Source organism: Ixodes scapularis, unplaced genomic scaffold (genome assembly GCF_016920785.2).
Source record: "Ixodes scapularis isolate PalLabHiFi unplaced genomic scaffold, ASM1692078v2 PGA_scaffold7__128_contigs__length_106722199, whole genome shotgun sequence".
Classification (NCBI taxonomy): Eukaryota; Metazoa; Arthropoda; class Arachnida; order Ixodida; family Ixodidae; genus Ixodes; species Ixodes scapularis.
In genome coordinates, this window is record NW_024609882.1 from 25,811,585 (window position 1) to 25,825,518 (window position 13,934).

At 45.4% G+C, this 13,934-nt stretch overlaps 1 protein-coding gene across 1 annotated transcript; it reads right to left on the reverse strand.

The window, feature by feature from the left end:
- Window positions 1–10,080: 10,080 nt before the first annotated feature.
- On the reverse strand, window positions 10,081–10,953 carry LOC120851159 (elongation of very long chain fatty acids protein 7). The gene has a single exon (XM_040223753.3). The coding sequence runs from the start codon at window positions 10,951–10,953 to the stop codon at window positions 10,081–10,083; it is 873 nt and encodes a 290-aa protein (XP_040079687.3).
- Window positions 10,954–13,934: the final 2,981 nt, after the last annotated feature.

A 13,934-nucleotide genomic window follows, 5' to 3' on the forward strand; every position in this document is an offset into this window, starting at 1 on the left:
TCCGGATATTGTTTTGAAGCTCGCTAGCGCTAATTTGAAAACAGGTTCTGGCGATAGAAAGATATTTATTACACACGTGGAATATATCGGTAGAAATCAAGAACCTTTGAGAAATGGAGCCACATGGTATAGATAGAAGGGATTAAAATTTGTTTCAAATGATTATAATAAAACTTTAATACTATCCTTGAACGTGTTTCTAAATAAATTTCAAAGTACCAAACCATTTTGTCCTATTAAGACCTCTCTAAGTATTGATAAATTCACCTGGGACCATTTTGTCCAGGTTAGCACTTGGGACCATTTTGTCCGGGACCTTTTTGTCCGGGACCATTTTGTCCGGGACCATTTTGACCGGGACCATTTTGTCCTACATTTCCTGTGTGAGTGTTCTTTTAATTTCCAGTACTCTGTATACTATTTTTTCTCTGTTGCGGGTGGGGACGAGAAACGTAGTCAAATGACAGCAGCCTGATTTTTTTTTCTTTCTCCCCGTCTCCACTGAAGGGAAACAATAAAGTTAAAAAGTTTAAATACGCAGAAAGCGGAATGAGCACGAGGATAAGTAGAAGGTGACAGCAGAAGCGCAAAGTAGCAACTTAGGTTTTAATTAAAGGCCTTCAAGGATGCCCTCCGTCTTTCTTTTTTGCTTTCAATTATAACCATTGTTAGGTAGCGTTATTCTTGTCTCCTTCTAGTCATTCGCGTTATTCTTTTTCTCTCGCTTTCTTTGTGCATAATTGAGGAAGGGCAGAGGTCGATCCAGGGCTTGCGAGCCCTACCCCGTATACAGTTGCCCTTCTGGACTCGCTGCCAACCACGCCGCACGCGTTCTCCTTCCGCTGAATTTATACGTTGTATTTTCACGAAAAAAACAAAACAAAAAGGGCGCGCTCGACCACCACGTTTGGCTGCAACACTGGAGCGTGAAACGTAAGTCAAAATATAAAACACATAGGCCCCATGGGGGTCCTTTTAAAACACGAATACAAGAATGGCCCCGTCGGGACTGGACATGGGACCAATTCATTCTCAGCCAGATACTATACGAACTAAGCCAAGCAGTTTTTTTGTTTTTTTTTATTCTGCTGTGTTGAGTAGAGTATGTGCGGGGGGATAGCTAACAGTTTGTTGATAAAGTCGATAATTTACACTAGCGTGATCATGCTGACAAAGATCGGGGGACACAAAATATGTTGAGGTACCATACACATGAGGTGTGTGTGTGTGTTGCGCATGCTGCCTCGGTGAGGGAGATGTAACTGATTTGCGCGGGGCTGGCGCAACCTTACACTTTATGTGTATGGTAGCTCAACATCTTTTTGTATCCCTGAGTCTTTGTCAGCATGATCAAGCTAGTGTAAATGTTTGTTGCAAGCACCTATAGACAGCAGGAAATATAGTTCATTTTACCCTGAATCCGAACGCATCCGACGCTACAAGTTGATGGACTAAACTAAACAACGTCAAAAGCGGAAAAAGGCACTGGGCTTTCTTGTACATATTGGTTTGGTAATAATGTAGCAAAAAAAAAGAAAACGAACACCGTGTTGGTGCGTTTTTGATGGTTCTTGATTAATCCGATCAACTCGAACACCCGCTGCTTCTGAACTTAAGGTGAAAACAAAATTATTTTGTTGAAATGAGGAACGTTAGTCTGCCTCAACCAGTCAAGCCAAAAGCAAAAAAAAAAAAAAAAAAAAAAAACGTCTGGCCACGTCACTACCAGAAATATATAGCGTAGGATAGAAACGGATGGAGCACACTTCCGGAAAATCCAAGTTCGCCGGAATTCACGAGATAAAAACATAAAACGTAAAAATACCAATTAAAATATACGCTAACAATGACGATACAAACCGTAGGTGCGGAAACAGTTGGAAGAAAAGACTGAATTCCCAGAAATTCCCGGACCGCCAGAGAAGTTTGTTCTTTGGCTGCTCGTGAATCAGTCCGAGTTTCAAGCAAGTTTACAATTAGAAACTTCTTAAGCCGGCAGCCTAACTGAATTGCATCTAAAGGTTGGGCTTGCCAAAAAATTAAGGCTAGATGTCATGGTTCGTTAGCTCACGGCAAGAACGTCGTAAACGATCGAAACAAATGCGTTGATGATCCTTATCTCTATTTTAATTCATTTCTTAGAAAAAAGTGTCTCGACATCACCTAGATTTGCACGTCTTGATTTAGTTGCCTCTTCCATATAGAAAAACAGCCTCGCTAGCATAGCCATTGCATCTATAATGGGGCATTTACTAAACCTCCTCAAACAACAACGACAGTGACTCGACCCGAACGTACGGACGCCGAATGCCGACGCAGCTCTCGTGTCCAATACACTTGGACCCGAGTTGATGCCGAACGATGACGAAGAACGCTTGTAGAATATGGGTTTGGACGGCATGCAAAAACATAGTGACCTGGGATAATTGAAGCCGCAGCTACAAGACAGCACATAATTTTTAGAAAGAAATGGAATTTGACTTACTGCTATAAGGCAACCGGCATTGAGTCAAGCATTATTACTGTCGTACTCGCATGTCTTCCTAAACTTTACTCGCTGAGGGTTCTGCCATTCCGAAGGTTTGCTCAGCTGATTTTTTGTGATGCTCTCTTAGAATTTATTGACTATTTATATCCGAAAATTGATGCTCACATAGTCGGACATGGTCATTAAAAAACGTTTGCACGGCGCTGAAGCGAGCTCCATGTCTTTCAGATCTTAAAAGTTTAAGGAGATGGCTGTAGTTTTAATAATAATAAAAAAAAAAAGATGAATTGAGCTTCCGAATTTCAGTGGACTCATAATCATAATGACAAGCTAAGTCAGTTCCTTCAAACCGTACTGTAGGCTAAAAGGAGTTTGAATAGCAACAAAGACAATCTCTGTCGTTATATTAATCTACCTCAAACAGCTGGCAACAGCATGAAGGTAACCACCTTGTAGTGGAGTTTCTAAAAATAATTGAGACAATCGTCACTGATCTAAGATATTGTTACGACGAATATAGTCTATACTCGTCGTAACAATATATATCTTCTAGCTATTGCATCTTTTTCAAGCATTCCTTCTCTGACATTACACAAAACCGACCCATCCCTCTAACCTAACACCAGAAATACCGGCAGCACCGGGTATTATGCACTGCATTAAGGTGCTCGTTGTAAGCTGCGACAGCAATTTCAGACGATATCCGCGCACTTTTGTTTTGTCACTATTGGGAACAGAAAGAAGTCACGTGGTGCGAGGTTTGAATTGCATACTGTTGGTCGGTGACCAATTTCTCTGGGTGCCTTTGAGTAGGTTGAGTATCATGTGAGAGTTAATAAAGCACCCAGGCTGGTGCACAATTTCTATGTTGATACGGTGTGGTTGGTTCTTCCTTGTTTCGTGTTCAAGTACAAAATACTGAGCGCCATGTTGACAAAGGGGACCCATTCATTGTCGTGGTGCAGCAGGATTTCCCTCAAGCCAGTTCTTGGTTAATTTTCGTTGGTATTCTTGAAGACTGCTGGCATGACAACTGTGCTGTACCGTTGTGCAGTAAATGGGCTTTCCCTTTCCAGAGCAAACGTGGTAACGTACCAACTGGGTAAGAAAAAGGGTGCCACCATTTTTCTTTCGACGCTTCTTCGCATCTTGTTCTCCAACAGTCGTGTTTCCGTAGGAAACACCTAAACGGATGACTGCATGGCGCTTTGTTTTGGGATCCTACTGAAAGATCCAGTTTTCGACACCCGCCACAATGTCGGCCACGCTCCTAAAGTTGCAGCTTTGGAATCGGTGCATCGCTTCGCAAAATTCTTTTCGTAATAGTTTTTGGTGCTCTCATCAAACGGTGTCGAATCCAGCAGGGTTTAACTTTTTCTCAAAAGGTGTTTGCAAAAAAGTCGTTGAAGTACATGGCCTCCTCGATATCACCATGAAGCAACTGAAGATCGTCTCTACTCAAGAGTTTGTCCACAGCAGCGACGGTTCCTTCTGTCACGGCCGTTTGTGGTGTGCCAGTGTGCTGATTGCCTTTCATGGAGATTCGGGCACGCTTAAACACAACGAACCAACAAAAACCTTCGCACGTGACACTGGAATGTCTCAACAAACACGCGAGAACTGCTCTTTTGAAATTGTAAATAAATATCGCACGATAATCCCATCTTTTCATATCCATCGCCAAAGCCGAACTGAAGCTACGTGACTTAACTTGCCCATGTCTGGTGCTGACAGGTGTAGTTGTGATATGAGTCGAATGGGCTAGTCTTAAAAGGAACGGATGAGGTTTCATTGCGCTACACTTGTTTGCTTCCCCTACTTTTGTTTTTTGAGTGATCTCAAAACCTTTCTAGTTACCTTCGTACAGCGCTCAACACTGTTAGCGCGACCACGACAACTGCGATTTGTTGCATTTTACTTTAAACTTTAAATTGACGCGCACCGAATGTTACCACTTAGGCGGGAAGTGCCTCAAAGAGCACCTTCCACACCATAACATAATTTCCGATCGAGAAAAGTAAACCCTACTTTTCGGCCCGCGTAAACAAACTACGCATCGCAGAACGCTGAAACTCCGCCAGAATGTAACCCTAGCTGTCCAAGCAAGATGCCAAAGTTTCAGCCCGATCTGATGACTTAATCAAAAGTTATAAGTGATTTTCTGAAAATTTCAATGGGAAAATGGCGGCCGACGGAGTTTTCAAACATATGGGGCTCTATGGCACCAGAAACCGAAAACGGGCAAAAATGGGCTCCACTTTCCTATCGAAATTTTCAGAAAATCACTTATAACTTTTGATTAAGTTATCGGATCGGGCTGAAACATCGGCATTTTGCTTGGACCGCTACGGTTACATTCTGGCGGAGTTTCAGCGTTCTGCAATGCGTAGTTTTTTTACGCGGGCCGAAAAGTAGGGTTTACTTTTCTCGATCGGACCCTGTCGTAGTCTTGGTATTGATAAATAAAAAAAAGCTATTGCTTGTTCGCGTTAACAGCATACCGCGCTGTGAATCTTTTCACAATTAAAGCCCGTTCACACACAATCAACCGATTACGACCAAATAAAACAAAATGTGTTTTTATGCCTCTTACGACCGGATGCGCTGCTGCGGAGCTGGTCCTAAGCCGTCCCAAGCAGCTTCAAAACCAGTCTTGTCTCAGTCGGATGTTGTCAAACACAGTTGTGTGAACGGGCCTTTACATGCAGTTTATATGTTGCTTGCTTGTGAGCAACAGCATAGGAAACAATGAATTTGCTTCGTGAACAGTTCATTGCCCTTTGCATAGCTTCTGCATATGAAGTACGAATCAAAGCGAAAGAGGTTAAATGAATGGACTCATTTGAATTCAAGCGCTAGTATAACGTTATTATCGATGACTACTCAATATCAGTAACAATAAACAGTGCAATGTGAACTAAATAATAAGAAATTGTATAAACTTCTATCTCACTTTGAAATAAATATTATATCTGATCGGCATTTTGAAGTCAAAAACAATATTGGATTACTAATCAGACGGAAAAATCTTCAGTTAATTATGAACTCGACTTGAAAAATCTGACAATGACTTCTTTTTCAAGGAGGATAGCGAAAAAGTGGAAACGAAATTATCAACCAGCGAGTGGCATAGTACGTACAAATTTAGGTTGATTATAGATGCTAAAACTTGGGAACCTGCAAGGTTCCATTCTGCGTTTGCTGGAGGAGGTATGCAGTATTAAAAACAAATTCACCCAGCATCCGAAGGTTTTCTGACTTCAGAATTGATTGCGTGTGTGAGGATGGAAGCATGAACGGCGTGAACTTTGGCTTTCATCGTAGGTACTTGATACTCACACGTTCCAGTAAATGTCGGACATGCCGCCAATCTTCAAGCTCGGAACAACTGAGGCACACTTTCATTTGAATATTTAGTACAGTTCAAAATTGTAAAGCAACTTATAATTACATTTTACATTAGCGCCAAGAAAGTTAAACAATTACTGTTTGTGGGAATTTTGTTTTAGAAGTAACTCCAACTAAACACTCCTGTATTAGACCCAACGATGAAGTTTGAGCATCGTGTAGAATTAAAAACCGCCACTATTACCAAAACAAAAAGTCGCAACAATGGCAAAATAGAACTTATGCGAAATTTCTTTGTGGTCTGGCAACACTGAGAGCGTCGCCATTTTCATGTTGGCAAGCGTCGGTTTCAAAGCACAGTGGAAGCATCGGAGAGAGTCGTACGGGCAATGCGCAATGGCGCATCAACTGTTTTCCGCCTTCTGACCATATTATGTGGACGAGCAGTTTAAACAACCTACCGCTACTGTCTGACAAAACTCTCGGAGGCTTGTGCACGCTGGCGACAACCTCGTCGAAGCAGCGGAGCAAGTCCTACGCCTTCGCTGTGAAAGCTTACACACTGCGGGTTGTCGCCAGCGTGTGCGCAGGCCTCCGAAAAGACTAGGCCGTCATGCCTTTCATCTTTGAGTACACTTTTAATTGTTTTTCGATGCGAATACGCTTGAAGTCGTACTGTTTAGCGGTGTACGGCTCCACGCAAATACATAACTCAAGATTGTTTTTTTTGTTGTTGTTGTTACTGGCGGAAGATTTTTAGGTGGAACGCTTTATGTCCTCCTAAAAGAAACTGTGCCACAATATTTTTCAAGCGTTGCAAAGGGCTAAAATTGGTTTCAGATAGCATTGACCTCAAGCACAGTTGACGTATGTTGCGCTATTAATGAAGATTTGTTCAACCCTGGAAGAATAACTGCAGTGACTTTCTCAAAACTACTCCGAGCTTCCTTGCACAAAACATAATTTCATAAAGTTATTTCTCTCTCTCTCTACCTCGGCTGTGACAAAAAAAGAAAAAAGGAGGTTGTAAAATGAAGTTGGCACCGCCCGTGTTGCTTCATTCGACGTCCGTAACGTAAGTTTTTGCCGCCGCCGACATCGAAGTTTTAGCCACTGCGATGAACCTAACCATACCACTGTTAACCATTCGCATCTTCAATTACGGTTGGTGGCGTAGATTATTAAAACAGGCATATTTTTGCCTCAATTAACAGCCTTGGTCTCGTCCGCATGCATTGAGCTGCTTGCGCATCAAGAAAAAGGCCAAGCCGACACTACAACTTACATAAAAGGAAAAAGGTCATATTCGGTACAACTTCGCGGAGAGATTAGGGCCCAGTTCAATAGTTGTAAATGGCTTCACGCCGCGCGATAACGTCCGCATGCATGTTACTTCGCGTTGTCGCCGATTGTTTTTGTCAAAAGCTGCGTCACAGGTAACAAACAAAAACAAGGAAAAAGGTGAACCGTGTTTACGTTTGCGTTCACGTCACGCATGAATCAAAGGTTTATCGCTGCATCCGCAGCGGAACGCAGCAATCGTTGGCATCGCATCTTTCGCACGAAGCGCGGTCGCTTGTATACATGGGGTCTTTGCCGATCGGGTCTCTGGTTTCGTTTTCTCGCCACTAACAAGATGGCGGACGTAGTTGTCTCGGCGCGCTGCTAGATGGCGCTCTACATTTCGCATATGGTCTTTTACACTTCACATTAGCGCCGAGAAAGTTAAACAACTGCTCTTTGTGCGAATTTTGTTTTAGAAGTAACTCCAACTAAACACTCCTGTACTAGAACCAACGATGAAGTTTGAGCATCGTGTAGAATTAAAAGCCGCCACTATTACTAAAACAAAAAGCCGCAACAATGGCAAAACAAATATTTCGTTCATTATGCAAGCATGTTCGCAGGTTCAACGTTTTTGTGTTCTTTTCTCTGCTGTGGTGGGGGGGCGGGGGGGGGGGGGGGAGGGGGGAGGGGGGGGGAGGGCGGGTCGAGTGGGCTAGCGCACACTATAGACCTTTGCAAAAAGAGCTCTCTGGCCGCCGTCATTTTCTGAGTCCAGCGACCCCTATCAGCCAGAAAGTTCTGCCACCCGCCTGAGCTGTGGAAACCCGGTCAGTGGGACTCCCCCCCCTGCATTGTGCATTCGAAGTTCACCGGCTTTTCTTGGAAGTTTTTACTTTATTTACCTGTTCAAGATGCTTACCCTTTGTGTGTTATCTTGCACTCTGAGAACAAGGGAATACCAGAGCTCATAGCCTGCTCAGCCTTCGCAGGAAACAAACGAAGAGAGCGAACGTCAAGCAGCCCGCGACGCAGGCAGTTAGACGTTCTTGGAGGATTATTTCCGTTGCGATAATTTATAAAGAGCCTTCTTTTATGTTCTCGGTCTTCGCGAAAAATAGCTGATAGGGTCGGGTCCGGGGTGTGGGGACGGAATAGACACGTTCGTTCATTTGCTTTGAAGCTGTGCAAAAAAGCAACTCTCTTCTACATGTGCCCCAAAACACGCCGGATTCCGTCCGATCGCCGTGAAGTGACTATCGTCGACACTGTATATTGGATATGCTGTGTTATTTGATACCTTTCTCAACTCCTGTTCGGATAACGTGGCACCGTGGGGTACGTACAATATATGTTTTTCGATTTAGTCTCGTTGAATTTCACGTTGTGGGCAAGAAATATCAATGGAGTTCAGATATCCTGTGTGGTCAAATACTGTCGACGGTTAAGACCTTTGTAGATTGACACGGCTGGGTGTATGGTGCCTTAAACAGATCAACGTAAAATAAAACAAACATTCCAGTTGCATTTGTTCTGTCGCGCACGGACTCACCAAAACAGCTTTCATTTCTATGTTTTTGTTCCCAAAATATTGTACAATGCATTCTTAAAAACTCCGAGAAATTCTGTTTGCCCTAGAAAACACAATAAAAAAGAGAACGCGGCAATTTAGCCTCCACCATCGTCCGGAAGTGCGCCTACGCAGGCTGCCACAGCTCACTGACTAGAAAACCCACAGCCCAGCACAGTCGGGCAACACTGACGTACCCTCTCAAAACCAGGGACGCGCGCTGTAAATCGCTTCGTTCGAGACCGCCACTGGAAAGGTCTATAGCCGCTAAATGAGCAGCGCTTAGAGTATCGGCCCTCCGTTCCCCGACATTGTTGTGGACGCCGCCATCTAGGTGCTTGTGCAGAGCAGACGCAACTGTCGATCGTCATGATTCGAAAGTGCGACTTCCTCAGCATTAGATTCGGTGTTAGGAAGCTCATGTAATATTGCTTTGCTTTGTCTCGAACCGTTTCAAACTTTTCGGAGGACGGAAAAGCGTTTCCTGTGATTTCAGATAAAGCGTCAGATAACTGGCAACCATGATCTTACACCACATTATGGCCAAGTCTCGTTACTCTGAAGCGTAACGTATTTAGTGGCAGTAGCGCACACCAGGGGCCCTAACCTGGACACTTGGCGGAAAAGTCGGCGAGCCTCTGGCGGCTATGATTGGCCGGCGCCAAGGTCAAGTGCGGCGTTGGCCAATCACGGCCGCCAGATTTCTCGCCGACTTTCTCGTCAAATGTCCAGATTAGGGCTCCAGCTCGGAACACGTGGAGCGAAAACTCGCGCTGCAGAACCCAGGATCCTGACGTCAATCCCCAGTCCTGCCTGTTTCAACCTGTATGAGCATCGTACCGACGTGCGGTCGTGTATCACTACTGTGTGGTGCACGTTAAAGACTGCAGACAAGCGGTTGTACCGCACTGGCCAAATTGCTTATTGACATATGAGACACCGGACGCCCACTGAGGCAGACTAACTTTCGGCTGTATAAACATACACACAACAATTTGCTTTTCTGTGCTGTACTTTTTTTTAGACGTTAAATTGTATGTTCCTCTGAAAGAACGTGGTGCAAAAATAAAACGAATTCCCACGCAACACGAGATAATCATTTGCTCTCACAAGACCAGTTATACCTTTTTGTGCAACAATATTTATCAGACATGACTAACAATCCGTGATCTCTCCAAAATTCAGCCGAGGAAGCCAACGACACCTGTAGAGGGGGCGTTGACGTTATAGACAGTTCAAGAAGAACATGCAATACCGAAACAAGAACAAACCTTTCTCCAATGAAAGTTCTACAACGAACAAAACAATAACAATGTCATTGAATCTCAAGTCAAGCACAGAAGCACCGAATCGTCACCCATGCATCACCAAAAGTCTGAGTCCAATCCGATCACGCCTTTTTCGGCCTATCACCAGAAACCTTTGCGGGAGTCTGCGACTGGGTCACGCACATGTTGTCCAGCATCTTGACGGGATTTTTGAGCACCTTCCGCTTCATGTACTCGTGAATATAGAAGTTGATGAAGAGCACAAGACCCAGAAGACCCTGGGCAAACGCCATTGCGATCATGACGCCCGGATAGCCACAATCGTACACGAGCGGAATGCAGATGTGCATGAGCAGGACCACGAATTGCGTGATCTGGAGCGTGGTGATGTACTTCTTCCACCAGAGGTACTTCTGCACTTTGGGCCCAAGGGCAGCCAGGAAGTAGTAAGTGTACATGATGACATGCATCCCGGCATTCACACAAAGTCCGAGTATGGGCTGACCATCGCTGCCGAAGGCCATCCATAGCCATCCGCTCCACACCACCAGCCCGTGGTGGGAAACGTGGAGGGCGGAGAGATGTGAGTATTTCTTCCGCAAGATGAAGAAGAAGGTGTCCAGAAAGTCGGCGATCCGGACAAAGAGGTACCACCAAGCGTAGTCGAGCAGGATCAGCGAGTGCTTGTCCGTGGCGTGCGTCATCCCTTGACAAAAGAAGCTATATCCTCCATACACGAAAGAGTGCTGGAAGAACTTGACCATAAAGAATGCGTTCAGGAAGACCATCGCGAAGTTGTACGTCATGATCGCCGGTTTCAGGTTGTAGGGTTCCCGGTTCTTCATAAATTTCGGCCCTCCGTGGTACACGATGTAGAGATAGAGTCCCAGGACGACCACGATGAAGCGCACGTCGCCCACAAACAGCATGTCCGCTGTCCTTGGGTCTCGCTTGGACATGAGAAACTGCCATGCTTCGGAGAAGTTGGTCGGCATCCTGGTATCCTCTTGCATTTTGAAGCACACTGCCGGGGACGAGACCTGGAGCTGCCGTCTGTCTCGTCGATCTTCGACGTTTGAGCGACTCCAGCTGAGACGGCTGACTTCCCCGTGGTCCTCGATTGGGGTCGGGGCTTGCGAGGGACGTGCGTACGTGCGAGGAGGAATAGGAAGTCGCGTTTCCTGCCTGCCGGCGGACCTTGTTTCGGTTTCGTTCGCTCCACCGTCTGCCCCCACAACCCAAAAACCGGTTTTGGTGTGCGCTACCACAAATGTCAGAGGACCGGACCGATACACATCAACGCACGAGACTCGTGTGCAGTGTCCGTGAGAGCATTAATAATGCATACGCCCACCATTCGTATGCAGGCTCCGAAGCCCTAACCATCTTGTTCCGGGCACCGAAATTGCGCCTGTCGACGGATTACTTCGAGCAAAATTGGCGGAACAAAAAGCAACTCGTACGTCTTGTCTGCGGTCCTGTTTTAGCCTTTATTTGCCTGCAGTGTGCGACAGAGCAAGACAGTGGAACACGCGAAAGGAAGCGCGACGATGACGTCCTGAAACGACAAACGTGTCACGCGAGGGGAATCTTGATGCGTGGCGTGTTTCCAACGGCGCTAGCTTCAAGGAAGAAACTTTACGCATAAACCAACCCGCTTTTGGAGCCTGTCTCGACGCTTGTCATTAGATGCGCAAGGGTCAATGCCGGGTGCAATACTTGTCTTAAATCCACACAAGCAACCACGTGTTCGGGAAGTCGGTGATTAGATTCCAGTGTCGAACACGGAAAATAACAGCTTGTGGATGTCGCGTTTGCGAATCACCTTCTCGTGGACATTGCATACGTAATTTTCTGATTATAGAATCTTCGATCAATTTCATATTCGCACTCTCATACTTAAGCGGATTACCTTGAAGCTACTAAGCACGACAAAAGGGAACAAAGGCTAAAAACTAAAGTATGAACTTGGAATATTTATTGATAATTATTTCGGCCACGACTATTAATACAAGCCTTGATTGACTAATAGAGAAAAACCAGGATTGTAAAACAAAGTTTGCTGCTAGCCCTGAAGTACGGCAAAAGGTCGCGAGCTATGTTCGCTACCAAAGACAACTTTTATTCCAAAGCTCAACGTTGATTATTTGGAAACAATTAAGGATCTTTAAAATCAATCTCGAAGATAAGCATTAGCGGTAATCACTGCCGTCCTGCACGGTGACTGAAGCCAGAGGAAAGTCTGACCCCAACTGACCGATATCCTCGTTAATAAAGAAGGGTATTTCCCCTTTATGTCATTGTCTGGTCATCTAGGGACTACAATTTGTATTGCATTTATTGCGATCGAGTGGTCATACCGGAATGGAGCAATGTTCCCGCGCATCGAACGCGAAAAGGATAACAAAATGACGCACACCCTGGGTTTCTGACATTTCTTATCTCACAACTGGAAAAAATGTTTGCAAGAACGCGACTTTTTGGGCGGTAAACTATATTGCTCCTCACTAAGCTGCACCAGACAAATTTGAAAAATTCGGACGTCATGCCCGCCGCTCTGACCCGCTCGGTATATACTCATTGCGGTTGTCCGTGAGGCTGTCATTTAAACGACAACAACCTCACACCCTGAAGCCGTCGTACAATTTGGTTTCTTCGTCTTTCCGACTGCAGCCATTGATCTAGTACGATACTTCGCGCGTGCAGGGATACGGTGTCTTTACCGCTGAGCTCGGCGAAGGAGAAGAAACCGCTTAGTTACAAGCCACCCCGAGTCCCACAAACCCCAAAAACACAAACGCCGCGGTCCTCGCTCGAGAAGAAAGAAAGGCCCGATAGCCGCCGTTGCGACCGGAGTGATTAGAAGGAATGATGTCACCGGAATCACCCACTGCCGCCTCACAACGCGAGATGCAGGGCGGTTCACTGTGTCGCTGGGTCACTCTCGCTGCGGTGTGTCTGCTTCCGAAGCGTGCCTGGATTTCAAAGTGTTTCATGCTACTCGATTGAGGTCACGTGGTTCGAGGAGCGTTGATCGTGAAGCAAGCGTCTCCAACCTTTGCTCAGCGTCTCCACTCGCTCTCTTCCTCCTTAAGTGGCACCTCCCGCATGCAAGTCACAAGATAACACAGTTCTAATTTTTTTTTTTTTACCCTAAGGGTTTTAAAAAGTCCCCAGAAGTTAAGGTAGAGGCGAACTTGACCTTCTTAAGCCAAAGTCTGGGTTATTTGGGCCTTAATTGGCCGAGCAAGTGGCAACGCTATACGCTTCACTACTGGTAGAATTTTGGCTGTCATCTGGCATCTTTGGGCCAAAATCTCCAAGAACAAGGGCCAGAGTTAGGCTTCTTCACTTCTGGTTGTTCGATTTTCTTCACGTGGCAATTCTGGGCCAAAATTTCCAGACAAGTGCCAGATTTAGATTTTACTGCTGGTTCTTCGGTTCATACGCACGGCACCTTTGGCTAAAGTCCGTGGCACTTTGACAATCATGTGACGAGCCAGAAGAAAACCCCCTAGAAACGCCAGAGGAAAAGTATTCTAACACTAACTATAACGCCTTGGAACAAAACCTTATTAGGCTCAAGTCAGGCCCCTGGGATTCCCAAGCTCGAACCCAGCTAGGAGCATATCTGGCGTGTTACCTGGTGAGCACCAAATCTGCGCAGGATGTGTCCGCCATTAAAATTGGAAACACTCTCCGTGATTTTGAGTTGCTTCCTCTTTTAGATCGAGGCTCTCTATCCTTCCGACGAGAGTACCCCGCCTCTGGCGGCTGACCCGACGAGTTAACCGTGTTTTCAGCTGGGAGAAAGTCGTTTTCCTTCACCCGGAAGTGATAGCACTCTGGAGAAAATGTGGCACGGCGCACCCGTCTGCGCCTCAAAAACAAACTACACCATAAAAAAAAAATTATTTATTTTTTGTTTTGTTTTTCCGGTGGTCAACGCACCTTTTGTAGTTGTCTCTCCTGCTTT